General features: G+C 35.6%; 1 protein-coding gene across 12 annotated transcripts in view; it reads left to right on the forward strand.

The window, feature by feature from the left end:
• The window catches only part of Msn (serine/threonine-protein kinase msn), a 51,041-nt gene that overhangs the window by 14,955 nt on the left and 15,065 nt on the right, over positions 1-21,021 (forward strand). For 3 of the 12 annotated variants that reach the window (XM_078184332.1, XM_078184329.1, XM_078184333.1), the window contains exons 4-15: positions 5,926-5,970; positions 6,065-6,347; positions 6,680-6,891; positions 6,982-7,210; positions 7,778-8,038; positions 8,404-8,585; positions 10,020-10,040; positions 11,759-11,944; positions 12,125-12,228; positions 13,358-13,428; positions 13,884-13,957; positions 14,994-15,884. In XM_078184332.1, coding sequence (XP_078040458.1) covers positions 5,926-5,970; positions 6,065-6,347; positions 6,680-6,891; positions 6,982-7,210; positions 7,778-8,038; positions 8,404-8,585; positions 10,020-10,040; positions 11,759-11,944; positions 12,125-12,228; positions 13,358-13,428; positions 13,884-13,957; positions 14,994-15,884 — 2,559 coding nt within the window. The remainder of the gene's footprint in view (positions 1-5,925; positions 5,971-6,064; positions 6,348-6,679; positions 6,892-6,981; positions 7,211-7,777; positions 8,039-8,403; positions 8,586-10,019; positions 10,041-11,758; positions 11,945-12,124; positions 12,229-13,357; positions 13,429-13,883; positions 13,958-14,993; positions 15,885-21,021) is intronic. The other 9 variants (XM_078184341.1, XM_078184338.1, XM_078184330.1 and 6 more) reach the window with 8 other exon arrangements.

Here is a 21,021-nt window from a genome sequence, read left to right on the forward strand (position 1 = left end):
GTAGTTGAGTGATTTTTAAAAATGTGAAGATTGTCGAGTCATGGGATTTTTGAAGTTGTGTATTCATGATTCACACAGGTAAAGAAGTGACTCTTATTTCACTGATTTCCAGTATATAAATGAATCATGCTTCTTCCAGGTCTTTATCTCGTAGAAGTCATTTTTTAAACACCAACATAGCCTGAAACAGTTATATCAGTGGGTAAGAATCATAGTGGCGTAACTCACAATTTCGAAAATTGTTTACTTACGTCTTAGAATGTAAGCTACTCCTGCCAATATTTCAAAAGAACAAATTGAGTTTATTATAAATTTACTATAAACTAACTTAACCCTACATTATCTTAATAAATTTGGTCAGTAAAGAATATATGTATATGTTAGTAAATAGTAACACTCCGTGTTCTTTATAACGAGAAACGTGCGACTTACACCACTATGTTTCTCTATATTATTAAGAATGCAGTGTGTTTAACTAATAAACTACAACAGCTCTAGGATACCTTGTACATTTGCAGAAGTCAGCAATTGATTATCGACGGTTTATCAGAGTGATTACAGTGGAATGTGACACGTCGTTATTGTCTGTCTTTACAATGGCTGTATTCACGGTTATCTTCCAGCAAGTCGATAGATTGAAAGAGATTAAAATTGCATTGTAAAAATGTGTCACTAGTCGTTAGTTCTAATTGAGGACAATTCAATCGTAAACTGTCATATTTCAATCGCTATTAAAATAGTACGTAATATACACTATAACACAATACTTCTACGCGTTTCCATGTTGCTATTAATTACCAATTAATTATTAAACCGTGTATATTAACAAACGTCGATTATTTTATTACTCCATGTTCACCACAAAGAATTTTTTAGGCGTCGTAAGAAAACTTCTCTTCAGATTTTTATAAAACAATTAACGAAAACGAGTATCCTTTTATTGAACAAATGATATAGTTTCATGTAATTAAAGAGTAGCTGTGACAATGCAATCTCTTTTCTCACAAAAAGCACAATTAAGAAGAAGCTTTTTTGCATCGACTCGATTAAAACGGTGTTAAATTCGATATTGCGTCTTCATTGGACAACGATCTGCATACAACACACGTTCCCTTTGTGTCTCATCCCGAATAAAGTCTCGTTGGATTTTTCAATGGTTTCTAAATATTATACAACACTTTGAAGTTTGATTGCGCTTCACGTTCCTCTGGGATGGTTCTCTCTCGTTTATTGTTCACGCTTACCTGCCCCTTCAAACATGCTCCTCCACTTCGCAGATTTGTTGAAAGGTCAGGGAGTCGTTTGCAACGTCTGAACACACACAAGAGTATTCTCCTATTTGGGAATTATTCAGATTATCAGCAACATTTTAAAGTGACAGATGATTTGAGTTGTCTCCACTGTTGCGCGAGCTCCGATAAAACAGCCACCGTAGTCGAATTTAACACACCACCACTACCTGAAACTAGCATAATCTGTTGAACACTTAGTCGCAACAAAAACTAGCTACTTGTGTTAAATTATTCATACGTGTTTTTAATTATTTTAAATTAAATTGTTTGAACATCAATATAACTGAACGTGCTAAGGATCATTTATTTGATTTATTATAACCTTTATTTAACATAACCTTGTCAAGAAGGTCTGCCGTTTCAGTAAAACAAAGGAACACTATTATTTTCAAAGCTGTACAATTTCTGTGTTCACCATTGTGCACAGTGTGAGTCACATACCATAGAAAACATCATCGTAATTTATTTTCAAGGTGCCGAATGTTGAGCAATGTTTTTTTACGGTGCACGTTACGGAAAAGTTTCAACATTAACGATGACCGTTTTGAACACACCAAATAAAAATGTTAACAGAAAAATACACAGCCCCAACATAGAATACACGCGTTAAATCGTAGAGATAACTTCACAGAGGATCCCATAAAACTCAGCTGGGATACGAAACTCAATTTGTTTTTATATTTACATCAATGTTGCGACTTCATCTGAACAAACCATCTCGATCATAAAATTTACTTACGCTTTCTATTTATTATTAATCTTTCGAACGAAGACTCGTATATTCGTGTTCACTTTCAGAATCGTTCCATATTCTATTAAATTGGATGAATGATTCTTTTATTTTAGTATCATAGTATCCATGTTAGTCATGAATTTTATTAATTTTTCTATGCAATAAAATAAATGAAATAAAATAAAAGCCAACAACTTATACTATTATGCCATTATACTATTGCATCTATGTTAGTATAAATTGTTTACATAGATTACATTAAAATTTATTCTGTGTCAATTTTAGAATGGATAATTCAGGTATTTCGCGCCATCATAAAAGATGTACATTATCAGTTGTAGATGATTCACTTTGTACAGATACAATAATACCAATTTAAAGAAATCCGCTGTCATAAAGATGCGAGAAAATCTGAACTTAATTTCCACGTCGTAAATCGATTTTGTCACGCCCATGAAATTGCTTCGTTTTTGCTTGTTCGCTGTTTTATCGTTATATTGCAGACAAGCTCATTTTATGCAGGAATCATCTCCTGGATAACCCGCGAAAACGCTGTTTTCCTCAAACTTTGTTCTTTATCCGCTATTTCGCGGAACAATAAGCCTTTCTCCCGATTGCCTCTAATCCGTTTTATGAACTTTCAAGTGACACACCTCTCCTGTCGCGCGCAATTTTCCAACAGATAAGTACTTGCGAAAGTATCCGAGCGTTCTTCAAACGCCGATATAAGGTGTACGAGTATGGAATTGCCGACGAACTACGCTATTTTTCTATGTGCCCGAACTTGCTCGACTATTAGCTACTACGTATTTATATTCCCAGTGGCGAGGTTTCCTAATTAGAAACTCTCCCAGATTCTTATCTCTATATTGAATCGATGCGCTTTTAAAATAATATAGTACACGAAGAGATATCCAACGAGTATTATTTTATGTACAACAGTCGTTTCTTACGTTGTTTTATCGAATTGAAAATAATGCAACAGTTTTTAAATTCGAGTACAATTATTACTTGTTCTCGTTTGGTCTTTATAGTTAGACTTCGATCGAGGATTTTTACGTAAAATGTTTAAAATTAATTTACCAAAACCTACATAAAATTTCACTACAGAATCACGAGTTTCTCCCGTGTAGAAATTCTAGGAACGTAGAAAATCCTTCGGCTAGTCACTCGAGATACAAGATCATGACACGAACTCGTGACTGTTTATTGCGTCTTTTTATCATCGCCAGCGTGCCTCCTAGCAAACATGTATCACTTTCCAATTAGTAGCTGGCCGTATGCGTATTTGCGGTACTTCTAAACGGTCTGCACAACATGAGTCATGTACCTTGGTGTCACAACCTTCAGCCTTATCGCAACCTTCGCGTTGCTCAATTCCAGTGCATCCTTTCCGTATTTACATCGTGACCGCGAACAGTACATATCCGTTCTCGATTCCGGCGTCAAGCACAGAAACGATTCGGCTATTCTTCCGCAGGGGACAGATCCGCAACATCATCCGCTTCTTTTCTTTGTCCGCTATTCCTGGCTCCATCGGTGTCGTTGCTCCTCGGTACTCTTTCATATTCTATCTCTCCACGAAATTAACTCTCTGTATGCTTTTTCGCGATAACCAAACACCGCGTTCTGTGCTCCATTCTATTTTTGCGGCGAAAACCCGCGTTCCGACACGTGGAACGCGTCCTGCAGAAATCCACCCCATAGGCCTGAAAAAACCACGACCTCTCGATCACTCTGCGCACACGGAAGTGCCGTTTCCACCGTGGTGTAATGCTTTCGATTGGAAAGCCAAGGATCCCAACGAATACTTGCTTTTCCGATCGTCGATCAGATGGTTTTTAAATCCTAGAACCAGTTTCTAGATAAAAAGATTTATTAAAGACGCGATTAAATAATTGAAATGTACTTACCAGCAAGCATCAAAGCATATTGCAAACCTGTTCCTGCTGCCGCAATAGTGCGGATACAATCTTAGGATTTTCGTTAGCTGTTATTACTGCGGTATCATTTGTAGGATTAGATGGTTAGATATGAGAAGTTAACGTTGATCATTCGACACAGCAATGTTATATACATCAGTGTAGATATTTTAGTATCGTTTCTATCGCCAACGATTTTTCATCTCGGTTCTACATCAGATTCAGTTATTGCACATCGACAAGTTGATTTTACCCTCTTTACAATCGCGTCGTTGAAGCTGACGTCAAGCTTATAGATTGTAGTATTCCTGGCTAGCTCTCTATCAGATTCGATTGTCGTGTGTAGAAAGATCTATAGTAAGGTCTTTTGGACTAACATCAAGTCTATAAGTAACAATATATACAATTTAGCGATCGTGTATCTCGTTTGCGATCCTCTTTCGATGAAATCTCTGAGAAATCACATTAGAGGTGCATCAAGAAGTTGATTTTGTTTAACATTATCTTTATAGTTTGGTCATCGCGCCTCATATCACATGTCTACGTAATGCTTATACATGATTTTGCAATCGTTAACTCCCTGTTGGTTGGTTATCTACGAGTTTGAAGTTCCTGTACATCAAAAGGTTGATTTTACTGAAGGATATATAGCGTATCGTCTTTATAATTCAGTGCCTTGGACTGATACCAAGTTTCTGGGTAACAGTGCATATGATTTTGCCATAATTTTCCTGCTTGGCGACTCCCTTTTGGCCACTTCCCTTTGAGTTTCACTCGTTGTGCATTAGAAGCCCGATTTCACTGATCGATATATGGTGTATCGTCTTTGTAGCTGAGTATTTTAGACTGGCATCATGTTTACAAGGAACATTGTACACAATTTTGCCATCATTTATCTTCTTGGCGATTCTCTTTCGATTTCTGTTCGAAATCTGGCTGTATTCTTCGCAGCTGACGAAGGAAATTTCCATTTTACATAAAGATCCGCAGCTTAACACGTGGAAAATTCACTGCACCGATTCGTGTATGGCACATTCTTTTAATAGTCGTATTGTTCGGTCCCGACAATGAGCTCATAGTTAATAGTCCGCAAATAGTCCGCGTTCTTTTCTCTGGAAACGTCAAACTGTACAAGCGCATAGTTAGCAATGTAAACGATTTTGCAATCTGGCATCTGTTTTCTGCGTTTTCTCTCACTCACTCATTTTCTCTTCCCGTTCCTCTTGCTGGACATCGACAATACTCGACCAACGTTGATGGGTTTAGATAATTCATTTAGATAAGAAACGTTCAAGAGGGTTAATCACCACTCAGCTAAATGATATCAAATACATCAAGGAAGCTCGAATACGATAACAAAATTGTATATTCGGTTAATTTTATTTCCCGTCCATATTAAACAATTTCTTGATGAAATTGGTGTTTCAAATTTAGTAAATGAGTAAATTAGTAAAATTGTTAGTAAATTATTGTTTGATATTATCTGTATTTAATCAGCTCTGCAAATCTACAAAGTTAGAGTTAAAGTAAATATCATTTTATAAGTTTATACGCTTCTTTGGATTTGACCTAATTCGATCCCTTATTATAGCAGGCTTAATAAACAATGTATATAAATTGCTACAGCTTGTGTTGGTTGTGCAGTGATCGATTAATGAGTGGCGTAGGTGTTGAAAATTATTAATTTTTTTTATTGCTTTCATTTCTTTGTGGTTAGCAGAGTGTGCTGCTATAATAAGTCTACAAAAGTTTTATAATTGTTATCTGAAATAAATGATATTGAGAAATTATTTAAAGTAAAAATGTTATAACTGAAACTATGTCACATTCAATATTATGCGAACGAGAATATTTTTAGATACATACATATTACGAATTTTGTATTTTCTGCATTCATTACCTTCGTCCTTTCTCTCTTCTTACTATTAGATACTTATACATTTTTTCGAATGTTTACTAATATTAATATCTCTTTCAGGATGAAGAGGAAGAAATCAAATTAGAAATAAATGTATTAAAACGGGTGTGTACGAGCTGTTAAGATTATTTTCAATCGTAAGACCCATAATTTCCTGACGAATAAATTTAAGCTGATTGCAGTAATTTTTGTATTGCAGTATTCAAATCACAGAAATATAGCAACGTATTATGGTGCCTTCGTGAAGAAGTCGTCACCTGGGAAGGATGATCAGTTATGGTTGGTTATGGAATATTGCGGAGCTGGCTCCGTCACAGACCTTGTGAAGTCAACGAAGGGCCAGAGTTTGAAAGAGGAATGGATTGCCTATATATCTCGGGAGATATTAAGGGGACTTAGTTATCTTCACAGCAATAAAGTTATTCACAGGGATATCAAGGGGCAAAATGTTCTGCTGACTGACAACGCCGAAGTTAAATTAGGTGTGTGTTATGATTTCTATTTCAAATCACTAACATAATAATAAATAGTATGCCTCGATAATAAGCAATTTACTAAAATAACTTTACTCTAGATACTCTCATTCTAAAGAAAAATAATTTATTAGAAATATTTTAAACTACAAAAATAATATCTTTTTAATATTACAGTAATGTTAAAATATTTGTTTTGTTATAGTTATGATTTATAAGATACATACTACTTTCATAATGTAATATAAAATACATAAGGGTAAATACTACAATGGATACAAATGCAAATAGATGTTTATGAACGTTATTAAATGGTTAATCGATTATGTTTTGCATTGTAGTTGACTTCGGCGTGAGCGCACAGTTAGACAGGACAATAGGTAGAAGAAATACATTTATCGGAACGCCTTATTGGATGGCACCGGAAGTGATAGCCTGCGATGAAAATCCAGACGCCACGTACGACAATAGAAGTGATCTCTGGTCACTCGGAATTACAGCCTTAGAAATGGCTGAATCACAACCACCGCTTTGCGACCTTCATCCAATGCGAGTAAGTACACCAGAGAGCTTCCCTTTACTGCGGCATAATTGTCGAGGCGGATGATAACGTTTAATTTTCCAATCTGATTACGCGCGACAGGCCTTGTTTCTGATACCGCGTAGCCCTCCGCCAAGACTGAAGTCGAAGAAGTGGTCGAAGAAGTTCCACAGTTTCATCGAAACGGTATTAGTGAAAGATTATCATCAGAGGCCATACACAGAACAGCTTCTTAAGCATCCTTTTATCCGGGACCAACCGACTGAGAGACAAGTCAGGATACAGCTCAAAGACCATATCGATCGTTGTAAAAAACGTAAACAGGAGAAAGGTATGCTAATTAGACACACAGAATGGGAGGCACAAACTACGACCATTTCAATGAATATAAATCTAGAATGCTGTAGGATACGAATTCTTCAGATAATGAAACTATCGTTTTATATTTACAAACTCGCTATGTTTTATATCAAAATTTATTATTGTTTTCTTACATTATCACTAATATAATTAATTGTAATTGCTATTTTATATTTCTGATCTTTATTAGTCAATACACCTTACCAATAATTAAATTGAATATTTCACCAAATATAATGAAAAGTTATATTGAATTAGCATCAATACAATACTATTAATAGAAACATAGTTATAAGAGAATTTAATAATAATATTATATCATAGATTCAAAAAAATTAAACTGTCCATATATACTTTTGAGCCACATTATATATCAGTCTTTTTCGTTTCACTAATGTCTTTTATCTTCATTAGAAATAATTTGTATAAAACTGACTGAAGTAATTGCAACCACATTGACTTGTCATAAGTAAATTCCATATTTGAATACAAAGATATATTTCCTTTATAATAATAGACACTTATTTTTACATTGTAGAAAGAGACGACTACCGGTATAGCGGTAGTGAAAACGAAGAGGATGAGCCAGCATTGGCCGGCGAGCCATCATCCATCGTTCAAGCTCCAGGTGGCGATACATTACGCAGAAATTTCCAACAAATCCAAGAGGGTAGGACTCTGACGCAAGAAGTAGCTCCTCAACCACCTGCTGCTAAAGACAAGCCGAGTAGCAGATCACAAAGAGAAATACCAGAGCCAGGACCACCCGCAAGGCCTGCCATTCCTCACAGATTAATTGGTGAGTTTGATCACGTATCAGCATCTAATTTCTCTCATGATTGCGTAACACTTCTGTTAATACTTCGATAACCCTCACCATATAATTTTTCCTTATAGATTTTTACTTTATAAATCAAATACAGCTACAACTCTTTCTTTTAAAATAAATATATAGGTAAATACATTAACATGACAGAATTTCATGTTATTTATTTTCTATTAAATTCATGTATTATTTTATGTGGTATAATTGATAAGAATATATGAATTAAAATAGATGAAAGGTTTTTGGATGTAGGACAGCCATGAGAACGTTAACAGGATTGTCATAATGCGACTGTTCACCTGTTTACAATTTTATACAGCTTCTTTTGCGCATTATAGTAGTTCCAGATCCGCAGCCACCATCTCGGCCATTGCCGCCGACACCCAGGGACGATCCACGGCAGCCGCATAAAGTATCAACGCCACCCTCTAATCATCAACCACCTGTCGCCGGTAGTGGCAGTGGAAATTCAGGCGGTCAATCCGCGTCTCAGCGAAACAGTCATGTGTTTAAACCTATGGTAGGCTACTTTGGCTTCGTTCACATGACCGATCTCTTACGTCTACTTCTTTCTCTCTCTTCTTTCTCTGTCACTCTATTTCTATCTTTCTCTTTGATATTGTAACTCCTTTCTCGGCATTCACAACACGCCAATGAAGACTAATATATACGTAGCCAGAGAACTATATGACGATTTGTAGAAATGGCACATGCTAGTTTTGTTTTACTTTGCCATCTTGCTGTCTGTCAGTGACACACACACACGCGCGCATATACTCACCCACCAGTGCCTATCTCTCACACGAAATACAGGTCTGTCACTTGTACGATTCTTGTGTCCTCCTTCTGCCGCATTCTTATCGTACGAATTGCACGCGGAGTTTCTTTCTATTTTGCCGATATGGCGTGCACGCACGTAGCTGCGCATTTACGAACACACAATTCTCTTTCTAATGCACTTTGACACACGACATTTACACCATGAACAGACATACATGTGTGCAGGGTGAGCCGTGAGACTGTTTCTTGAATCTCTGGTTTTTTGGAAGAAACAGATCTGACAGCTGGATTTTAACTTCTAACTAAACTGTAGTGTTATTTCATAGCTACACTGTGGATTATTATGAATAATATCAATACATGTAAACTGATTTAAGTGTGATGAAGGAAAGGTTTTTTTTATCTTTTTTAAAAGTTTGAATATACAGGTCTTTTTTTTTATATAGTAAGTTTTTAATGTCGCATCGACATCAGGGTCGACGAGAGAGTTAATTCCGGAATTCCCTGTCGGTAATTCAGAGATTTTTGATTGATTAAGATTAATCATGGATTCCTCATTTATCGACGGAGATATTGTTTGAGTTAAAATAGGTGGAGTAATGCTCGTTATGGTATCTTCAGTTTTGTTGTGCTCACTTAAACAGATTTTCCGAATTCTAAAAAATGGTAAAATCTACAGTTTATTTGTAGTTAATGGGCATATAAAAGCAAGTTGAACAGCTATCCTGATCACAATAGGATCGTTTCTTTCGAAAAACGGACAGTCAAACACTTGTAGGACACAATTCTTTTTATTACAACTCAACAGATTTAAAATACACAAACTAAGTGGTCCAGCGTTTACTTTAAACTTGTTTTAGTAGCACAAAGCATTATGTTTTATCAGCGTGGACAATGTATATCAATTGTAGAAGATTCTTTTTCAATTACCTCCAGTTATATTTTTTTTTTTAAAGGATATTATTATTCAATAATATTTGGCTTATATTATACATTCTATAAAAATAGTTTACTGGTTATCGAAACGCAAAATTGGTGTTGGACAATGTTATTGAACAACTGATACGGTACAAGGTTTTACCCCCCGAGAGTCACCCTGTATGGTATACATAATCCCTTTCGTATTTGAAATTATTCGGTTTTTGTTTTTTTTCCATGTTCACACGTACCGTAGCTGCCGCCAAGGAGGCCGGAGGTAAGAACACAACACTTATTTTTCTCTTTACATGTTACATTGTTAATCCCACATCTATACACAGGATCACAATTTACTTTATCCTTTGTACACGTAACATTGCCGATTATCCATACAGAAAGATCTACCATACAGTCACTATACATAAGCTATAAAGCCAATCATTTCTTTTCATGAATATATATCTACACACGATCCGCTTGTTTTAATCTCACGCAGAGTACTAATCAACCATTAGAATTTTCTCATTTAACCAGTTCGACCGTCACCGATTTTTCATCGCCCCGTTGCTTGATGCACATTCACTACTTTCCTGGTATGCTTCACCAAAATTGCCTGAATGTCTGCTCTCATCGGTAGTGTTTTGCGGTGTTTAGATGCGCAAACACAACACGTTCCCTCATGTTTCGAGAAATGTGTTCAAATCGCGTATCTTTATATCGTGCGGCATAACGTATGATAAATATTGAAATAATGATTTTTTAATGCAAAGAATGTTGTTTTGTAAACATGTTTTAGCTCGTATGAAATTATTGTACTGTTATCTTGAGTGTAAATGTCTCTGGGGGTTTTTATTCAGAAAATATGGCCAAACAATGTAAAATCTCACTTCATCAACTATTGTATATTTACTGTGCATCGCACTAATAATAACGTGTTGCAGAAAAAATACACGAGATGCTCGAGTATTCATCTTTTTAATTCTTTGACGATTTTAAAATCAAACGTTCAAATCCAGAAAATTATATAAAATTATTAAATTTTAAAAACTTTGGAAGCAATCAATTGTTTATTTCATAGATAAGATTTTTCTCTTCATATCTTTTAACACGTTGAGTGCTACGCCGATCTTGCTATACTTTTCGCTAATGAGGCAACGCATGAGAACTTGATGCCGAACGCTCGACTAAAGAGTATAAACGAACGATAACTTTGTTACACTGTATTCAATTTCGTTTGGACTGTCGAAATGTTACAGCTAGTTTTTAATTGATAGCTTGTGATAAGCTAAATTTAAAACATTTAATGATTCCACAGGGTATAGAATTTTACCGTTTTTATAGTTTTATTGTAAAGGAGTAAAATCAATTAAATTAATACTGATACATTTATATTGATATTAAAAATCAATATCTCCTTAAAATATATAAACGAATAAACTAAAAAGATGTCATTATATGACACAGTCCTTAGAATCCATATCGTCCAAACGAAAAGTCGATTGTCAGTCCCTAGAGACTGACGCCGCCTGAACCGAAAGTTCACTGTCAGTCCCTGGGGACTGACGTAGCACTCAACGTATTAAGGGAAGTATTAAATTATAATCTTGACATTGGTCTATTAAATGCTAGTTTAAATAGTAGTACTAAACTGTAACACAGATATTTGTCATGGTTACTATTTACACTTCAAGTGAAAAATGGTACAAAATTTTTATGTGATCTAACAAACATGATTATCAGTCGATTGATAAGATCCGATTACGTTTTATTTAATTTGATCTAAAGCATTCGAATAGAAATGATAAAGTGCAGAATAATCAGCAGAAACGAAAGCTTCAGCAGCGTTGCCTAAGCACAGTGCGTCTTAAGACTTCTCTGCCACTTTCTTTCTCTTTTCGCCTTGCCTGGCTGCTTGATGGTGGCTTCTAGAAAATTTTCGGAGGTGTCTCGAAACAGTGACTAACGGGGTTGTGCGTGTGTGCGTGTGGGTGGTAGGACTTGGACATGCTGGCCGCTCAACTCAACGAGCTTGGTGTGTCACAGGGCCCAGAGGCCCCGCCAAGGCCGAACAGACAGCATAAGGGCCCTGCTGCATCGTCCACATCCAATTCCGTTCAGCCTGCAAGCAGCAACGATCAGAACAACAAACAGATGCCGCAGTCTTCCAGTATTCTTGATCAAGTAAGTATTAAGTGGACAAGGAAAGTATGAATGACTGAATGAAGTAAAAGTATGATAGATGGAGAACGGTGATCCATTAAGAATACGATTGGCCTAAAAGACTGGTCTCAATCGTTGATCGATTTGTAATATTAGCTATAATGCTTTTGTGATAATAATAAAAATGTTTCTCTTTCGCAGGCTTTGTCAGTCGAAAGCGATAGCGATGACGACCTTGAAGATGCAGGAGGAAACAATGCGAGAAATGATGGTACCTTACTCGCCAGCGACCCACCGAAACCTTTGTAAGTAAACAACTAATATCTCAAAACCTGGAACCTTTAATTAAATGACAAATATTTTTTTGTATGGAATCATTGGGAAGATACTGTTAAATGTCCATACTACTTAATGCCTTCTACGTCGCCTCTTCTTAAAAAATTTTAGGGAAGAATCTCATTTAAAAAACTATAAGAAGAAAGTTTTATTTTCTTAAATGCGTGGAAGGCATTAATTAGTGTCGAGTAGAATCATGGCATATAATTGGTATATGTATTTGTATATTTGTACTATGACGTTACCCCTTTGCTCCGGGCCCTAAAACAGGTTCGCAGGTACGATAATCTGATACATTATAATTGGTCTCGAAGAAACGCGAAATCGCAAAACGCAGAAGGTAGAAATAATTGTCGCGGTAACGTCGCAAAATTACATAGTCATAGCACAAATAATGCAACAATTTCCATTAAATTAAAAGTCTCGGATAAGAAATTCATCTTTTAAGACTCGCATATTAACAGCAAGAGACATGAAAAATACTAATTTTATTAGGACATCACATAAGATCTAACAATTTGCTATGTTACGGATTATTAAAGAAATTGATAATTATGAATCAAAGGGTCCATATGATCTATAAACTTTTTTTTATAAATAAAATTGAGTAGTACATCGAGTTTATCTATTTAACTTCTGAGATGATCTAACGATTCATGTAAAGATAGATGCAATCGTTTGTTACAATAAAGCAGTCAAACGAGTAGTTAGACATAATTATGACTATTTAACACTAGAATTACCAGACTGATTAAAATTATAGGCTTCTGTTTTTTTTACAATTACTGAAATTATAAAAATGTTTCTATAAGAAATTTGCACATCAATTTCTGCATTCATCCAATTTTGTCATTGTTATAGAACAATGTACATTAGTTACGTTTAAAAGCCGGTAGTTCTAGTGTTAAAACATGGTACTTTAATTAATCATACTAATGTCATTCCGTTTCATCTTTCATTACGCTTCCATACATTGCTTCGCATCGTCGTCCTCGTCGCATCGCCACACAACGTACGCAACGCATTCCGTGTACCTCGCCATCACGTGTCTCTGCATTTCTATATCCGTTGCTGCAGACCCGAATTTTCTCCTTTCAGACCGTCTACAGACCCATCGTCAATGTCTTCGCATAATGCCCAGAATTCCCATCATCAAGGTAAGCCCAAAGGTAGGACATCAGACTATTGAACGTCTTTTGACTTTTTCACCCATAATAAAGATTTAGTCATTCTCTTACATGTCTAACTGAGAAAGAAATTCGTCATTGGATAATTTAGAATTACATTTATTTTCAAGTGCAATCAGATTTTTCTGGGATATTTTATACAAATTAGAAGAAAAGCCTTATTTTGTAAAAGTACTGCTGAATTTTCTTTAATTTCTTAAAGTATGAGATGGTCTATGAAATGGTCGCGAAGGTGTTTTATCATTTTTCGATTCCAAGTTGAGTGACTATTTAAGGAAAATTATTATACTTTCTTTAGTTAGAAAATTATATAGATGGCTATGACTCACTCATTTTTGAGAAGTGATTTTTAAAGATTTTTGTTTTTCTGTAACTCTTCCAGTGTAAAGTTTGAAATACATATTGGAGATGATTCTAATTTGTAAATACTTTTTTAGGCGGAGCACCAAATAGGCCACTACCACCAACTCCCGACGAGGAAGAATCAGACCGTACACTAGTCATGAAACGGGTAAGTACTTCCTGCGCGTATGTTGTGCAAGTTGATGATCATACATCTAGTCTAATTATTATACTATCGTTTTCGTGTATTACGTGAGATCAATCGATATGTATTAACAACTATATAAATCGATATCTCTATGCAGTGATTGTATGTATCTTTCACTCTCACTTTCACTCATTCTCTCTCTGTCTTTCTCTCTCTCTCTCTCTTCTCTGTCTCTCTCTCTCACTCACTCTTTTTTATATTATTTAAATACGTTTGGATATAAAGGTCGCTGTAGCATTCTTCATCCTCGTTACTCTTCGCTAGGCACCAAGAGGTTAAAGTCCGACGGAATAAAGAAGCTACAAGTGACCATAACTGTATATTTATTCTTTTCGTGTAGGCTTATTGATATTCAAAGATAAGTCAGTAATATCTGTTTACATCTGTGTTCTAATTATTCATATATAAATTCTTGTTGTAATTGAATCTTGTGCAATTACGAGGCATCCTGGTGCGTTGACTGTACATTCGCTGTTACACAATACATTCCTGCACAGTTGTACACGATTGATGAGTACGTGTCGTCATAGGTTGTACTGTTGCGACGGTGACATTATGATGAAACAGAACCAGTATTAAAATCAGTCTCCATTTAAAAGAAATGTTTATTTTTACATTGTACATTCAAAGTTCAATTAATTTACACTGACTCGGGCAAGTGTATTTATGAAGACGGGTATTTTATAATACGTTTTGTAATACTTGGCGAATTTTTTTTAATTCACATAAATTCTCTCTGCATCTAAGATCATCTCGATGACGTTAACACTATTAAAAAGCGATCAGCTTGTTTAAGATGTAAATACTTTAGAAGAGAAGCCAAGGTTGTTATAATGTCGCTGTAGCAAACCTTTTTACATATATAACTGGAATTACTGCATCGCACTGCCACCACAGCTGCCACACGTTATGTATCGCCGCACGCCAATTTCTTTTTCTCGCTTCTGTATCATTTTTGTTTTGTTACCATATTATTATTCTCGTGCGCGCTCCCTAGAAACTTAGTCAGATGTCAGACGATCGCGCTACGGCTAGCAACAATCGGCGTTCTGAGGCGGACGAGCAGCTCCTGCTGAAGGAGTGGGATTTCACCCGCTTCTTCCAGGGTTTTAACGAAAGGTTGGATAAGATGAAGCAAGATCATTCACAAGAGGCGGTCGACACGAATAAGTCCGGTAGCGAGGATCTTTCTTCGTCGTCTACAGAGAGAACGTTGAAGAGACAGGAGCAGTTGTCGCGTAGGAAATACGAAAACCATCAACCTCAACAACAACTTCAACAACAACAACCGCAACCACAACCGCAACAGCAACAACAACAACAACAACAACAACAACAGCAGCAGCAACAACAGCAGCAACAACAGCAACAACACCATCATCAAAAGCAACAACAGTTAAAGCCGGTGCATAGACGGCAAGAGAGCGATTCAAAGCTTGGCAATACGTCCAGCGCTTTTGCACGTGCTTTCCGCCGTGAGAATTCCGATTTTTTCCCTTCCGCGAGACATTCTGCATATTTACAGAAGTCGGACTCCTCAAGGTCGAGTATATTCGCAAGCGGTAACCGCCGCGGAAGCGAGATTAGTGTCGCCGGTGTCGCTGGTAAAAAGGGGAATGCCGTCAATGCCGGTGAACCGGTTCTTACAGACTTTTCATTCGATCGTGACGGTCTTCAGAGGCCACGAAGAGAAAAGACAGAAAGCGAGATCGTTTTCGGTAATAGACACGAGGCAAGAAGGTTCGACTTCGGACGTGATAAAGATGACACTACGAGGAGGCGCAGTTGTAGGCCATCAGACGCGGTTTCCGCCGCGGTTGACGAAGCGGGAACCATTAAGTCTACGGCCAGTACAACGGCTAGCGAGTACAGCCCAATTGTCACTCAGGTCAGTCCCCATACGAGCCCTGCCTGTGTGCTTGCCTAAGACATACCTACCGCATTACCTTTTGTCTATACCTTCGGTCTGTAACCTTCATCAATTTTCAACATCCATGTCATCAGTATCCGCATCCCTTGCGTGTCTGTCGATATACTGAGCAATTCTTCTCTTATACCGGTTTCTTAACGTGTTACCCGCGTGATTTCATTCTTAAGAAGTCTTCCAAACATAATATTTGAATTTCAGCCATTGAAATAATTATTGAAGAATTTGGACTTTGAATAATTTTATTTGGAAACGAAGTATTAACATAATTATAAAGTTTAGTTTAATTATTAAGCAGTGTAGAATTCAAAATATTTGATTTCAATTGAAAGTATTAAATATTGAACGGATATATTGGTAGACTCACATTATATCTTATCAGAAACGAAGTTATCCATGCCAATGAACAATATTTGCAGAATTAGTGTTTTTCCCTGTATTACTTCTCAGACATGGTAGTGTAACTTCAAAGAAAAGGAAATACTATTTTAGAATCATTCTTGTTTTATATATTTATAATATTTGAAATCAAGTGGTGTGGGAATAATATCAGGTTTGAGGTTTTAAGTATAACTGTTGCATGAATTTTCTGGGGTTTTCTTTCTTTCTGTTTTGTTTCTTCTTTCACTTTTTTGGTTTACAGTATCTTGCAGGATCTTTATAATTGCAATATTTATTTATAAAATAGCCATTATTTTGAAAGAATATAATGTATTACTGCTGTGTAGCGGTAAGAGGTGGTGAAATATGATACAAGGGAATTATTATTTGTCGAATTTATTTTAAAAAATCTGATTGTCAATCAAAAATATGGTAAATTTGAAACGGTAACACCAAAAATTTGTTCACTTCAAAACTATAAGGTCTTCATTATTTGTATTAGAGAAGAGCCGAATATTTATATTTCGCAGATCTTGTAACATGTAAATACTGACACGTTAGAAAAGAAAAAGGAAACAGAATATCGACAGACATCTTTCACACTGAACTCTTACATCCGTTTTCCGATATTTAACAGCATATAAAGATCAACATAGAAAGCTAGTCAGCTACGCTCGAATTTTAGGCGCATTTACCAATTATCTATATATCCTGTCTTCATTATTTTGTTTAACATTTACAGATATAAGTAGGAAAGATACATAACTATTAGTGCTATCAGTATTACTATTCTATTATCTTCTTCACTATTCCATTAGACCTTTCATTCAAAAAGGGATGCATACCACTTTCTTATAGTACAGTTGAAATATCATTAACGTATACATCGATATAGTAACACCAATCATGTCTTACCACTAACAGTGTGTTTTACCATTGTAATAAAGGATGAGAAGATTTTTACGCGATTAACAAAGCTTCACTAATTCAATGTTTGTTTGGTTTTTCGTAAACGAAATACTAAAACAATTTTATAGTGCTATATTCAGGATTTATGGTGAAATATTTTTCATTTTCTATTTACAAGTTATAACTGAAACTCGATAGATATTAAACAAGATGAAATAACAAGGGTTAGAAGTTGTAAGATTTATAAAAGTTGCTTAAAAAAGTAGATAAAAATTAATATTTCTAAAAACGATAGCTTTAGTGGATGTATTAAAATTAATATTTGATTTTGATTCGAGCATATTGTGGAAAATCGATTTCCTCATCGATATTATATCATACTAATTTTATTTCGTTTGAGTGAAAAGCTTACAACTTGTAACAATTACTGTTTCGAAACTAATTTAATATTTCGCGAAATTGTCTTATCGGTACACTACAAACTAACTTATAACTGGAACGACTCTAGTTTTCGGGAGGTTTAGCAGGTCTGAGGAAATTTATAATTAGTCTAGCACACAGTTTAGTAGATAAATATTGGCTGTTTAAATACAGACATGTTTTATTGTATCAAATTTTACATTGCTGAAAGTGAAATTATCATTTAAAAAAAATAATAACTTCTTGGATTTTTGTTGTCAAACACTGGTAACAAATTTGCAATATTATCAATGGAATTTTAATAATAAATTTAAAAATTTACATATTGAGCAGCCAGTATTTTATGCCCTTACATTTTTCTTAAAGCATAATTGCTGAGAATATAAGGTACAATTATGAATTACTAATGCTTAACATTAAATAACATCGGATTACCATATTTAAATGCCAATAATTAACAATGTGTTATTAACTCGGTTTCAAAGCGCTTTCACTTGTTACTGTTACAACTATTGCTGCTTTTGTTGCTGCTTCTAATACTACTGTCATTATTCTTTGACCCGTTGCTATCGTCTTTATTAACATCTTCAGCAATACTATTAGAATTAACAATATATTTTTGGGTTTTATTGGTAATGAAGATAGGCGGTCTTTAAGTAAACTAATGTTTTCTAAACGCATATATTTTGTGTAATAGAAATTAACAATATTATTTTGTTTTATACTAAGACGATTTAAGGAATCATGTAAATTAATTTGAGTAAATCCACCTATAAACTATTATTATTAGAGACAAGAAAGTAATTGAAAAATTAGGATGGTTTATATTACTTCTATGTTGCTATTTATTTTTGTTAATATACTACTTTACTAACTTATTTAACGTTATTTCGAGATAGATTGAAAAAGTTATTAAATAGTAACGGCACATTCTTAATTTATGGTTGTTCGAATTACCGTAGCATATGATAGTAAATTTTTAAAAATTGATGCTTTCTTAAGTATAAGTATCCTTGCATAATAGGCAGGAAAAATATAATATATGCATATATGTGCAGACATATGTATAAAGAAAAACTAAACGAAAAACTAAAATTCTAATAGTCATCAACTAACATCTAGTTTTAAATATGGCCGCCGTGTCTGACCATCACTAGCTGTTACTACTAGCAAACTTGATAACAAATCGACATCAAGCTATTGTATAAAACACTAAAGAGATACCTGACATGATTCGGAAGTCACGCATGATAGTGATATTAGGAAAAAGAAGCTTTCCACTTTCTTCGATTAAGAAAACTAGAAAATTTCTTTAATGTCTTTAGGTAGACGATAGGATTTAAATTACAATTTTCCATCTAGATATATCTTCCAGGATATAAAATTAGCTTCAAAACACAGTTTACACCCGAGCTCTCTACTAAACCAACTATTAGGCATTCCCAAATACGTTGATGATGTATTTTCCATTACCCACGTGCTAATGAATCCTGTGTTAGTGATTCGAAGGCGAAAATGCAGAAGAACGCGAAACAATTTCGTCCCGATTCCCCGATTCCCAATTTCCCTCATCTGAAGGCATAGATCGAACGTGTGGCCACCACAGCATCGTTATTCGATATTAATCCTATTACCATCGGGACTACTCACTACCATTGTTACTACTAAAACTACTATCACTGCTGCTGCTAACACAGTTCCATGTCTATTCGACAAACTAATCCCCTCCTTCCTTTGTTTCGAATGATGCATAAGTTACTTGGTATGCAGACAAAACATACGTCAGAATCACTTCTACAACAGTTATCGTCAATTTCGAATTCCGAGCCTAACGAGGAGGATTAACCGCATGGAATTTCTTTGAGGATATACGTCTTGTTTCTGCGTAACACCATCGTGTGAGGGGAAACTGCTAACGTTGCTGCGATCGTCGCGACAATAATTATCGACGCGGGATTCGGAAAACGACCGGTGAACTATTTATTTTGTGGAAGTGCGTCCTAATCCGACGTCGTTATCGTTACCGTTCACGTCACGGATCTCTCCATGCAGGTTCAGTGATCCTTTCAATCAACTTTCTTGTTTTTCCACTTTTCTTTTTTTGTTTATTTTACATCTTCTCACGTTTTAACAAGACCGTCAGAGTTTCCGTTTCACATAGTCTTTCAATCAGCAAAACGTTAACATGTCTTTCTTTTCATTTTTATTAACCGATGGTTAACGATACGGTATTGGAGTTGAACCCGATGAATCGAGCATCTAAGGATCCTTCTAATGGCAGAGCGAACTGGTGCGAGAAGAACGTTGATAATTCATTTCGATTCTAACACCTGCGTGGAACTTTGCGTATGCTTATGATTCTTCTTGCCGGCTTTTCTTGGTGCAGACCACCTGTGCGGTTTTACTAACTTTGAAGGTTCAAAGTTGATCTTGTCGTTGCTCCTACAGTCATCTTTTATTAGAATAGTTTCGATTAATATTTCGAACTATCTTTTAGAAGTGAGAAGAATCGATTACTGAATATCTTGTCGTTGCTTTTGTATTCATATTTAGTTAGAATTGATAATAGAAGTTAATTGTAATTTTTCAATGCTGAGACTTGGCAAATATTCTTTCAACATATCTGCTTGATTATCTTTTATACAGAGCTTTGATTAAGAGAAACCAAACTTATATTATATTATATCTAAAAGTCTAGCTTAGCTAATCTTCAAGATACATATAAAAAACCTGGGAGCAAGAAATTTAAGTTAGCAACCTTTTCCTCGAAATTTAGTTTAAATGAAAGCACGACTGAGCAGCGAGAAGATCAGCGCCGAATCTGTAGCAACAGAAAGATTTTGCGGTATTTTTGTGTCACTAACGCTTACACTATCTCGGTGATTTTAGCAGCGTCTGATCGCTGTAACGTTCGAGTCATCAATCGCTTTACAATCACGTAAGAGACTACTGCCCCGATTACTGCATTAACACGGAAAACAATCGGACGGTGCAAATCCGGTGCATGCTCGTTAAAAAGAATCCCACTGTCCGCGTGGAAAGAGGATCGCCTTTGATACAATACGGAAGTCTTTCGTGTTTTATTTTCCCATCTGCGTTCACAAAACGAGATCGATGCGACTTCCGAGACAGAAGAGATAACGGCGATTCCGAGACAGAACGCAGTTAATTGCCGCTAACGAGACGTGTGCGTGTGCTTTGTGTTAATTGACTCTATAATATCGTCTGCTTGACAATTGCACGGCCATGAATGGATACCGTTTAGAGAGAGAGATTCGAGTCTACGAATAAAAAAAAAAACAAAAAAATACGGATCAATGCTCGCAGGGATAGAGTATTGAAAGAGAAAGAAGTGCGACGAATAGAGAAACCAGGATGACGAAAAAAA

This window comes from Augochlora pura, chromosome 6 (genome assembly GCF_028453695.1).
Source record: "Augochlora pura isolate Apur16 chromosome 6, APUR_v2.2.1, whole genome shotgun sequence".
NCBI lineage: Eukaryota > Metazoa > Arthropoda > Insecta > Hymenoptera > Halictidae > Augochlora > Augochlora pura.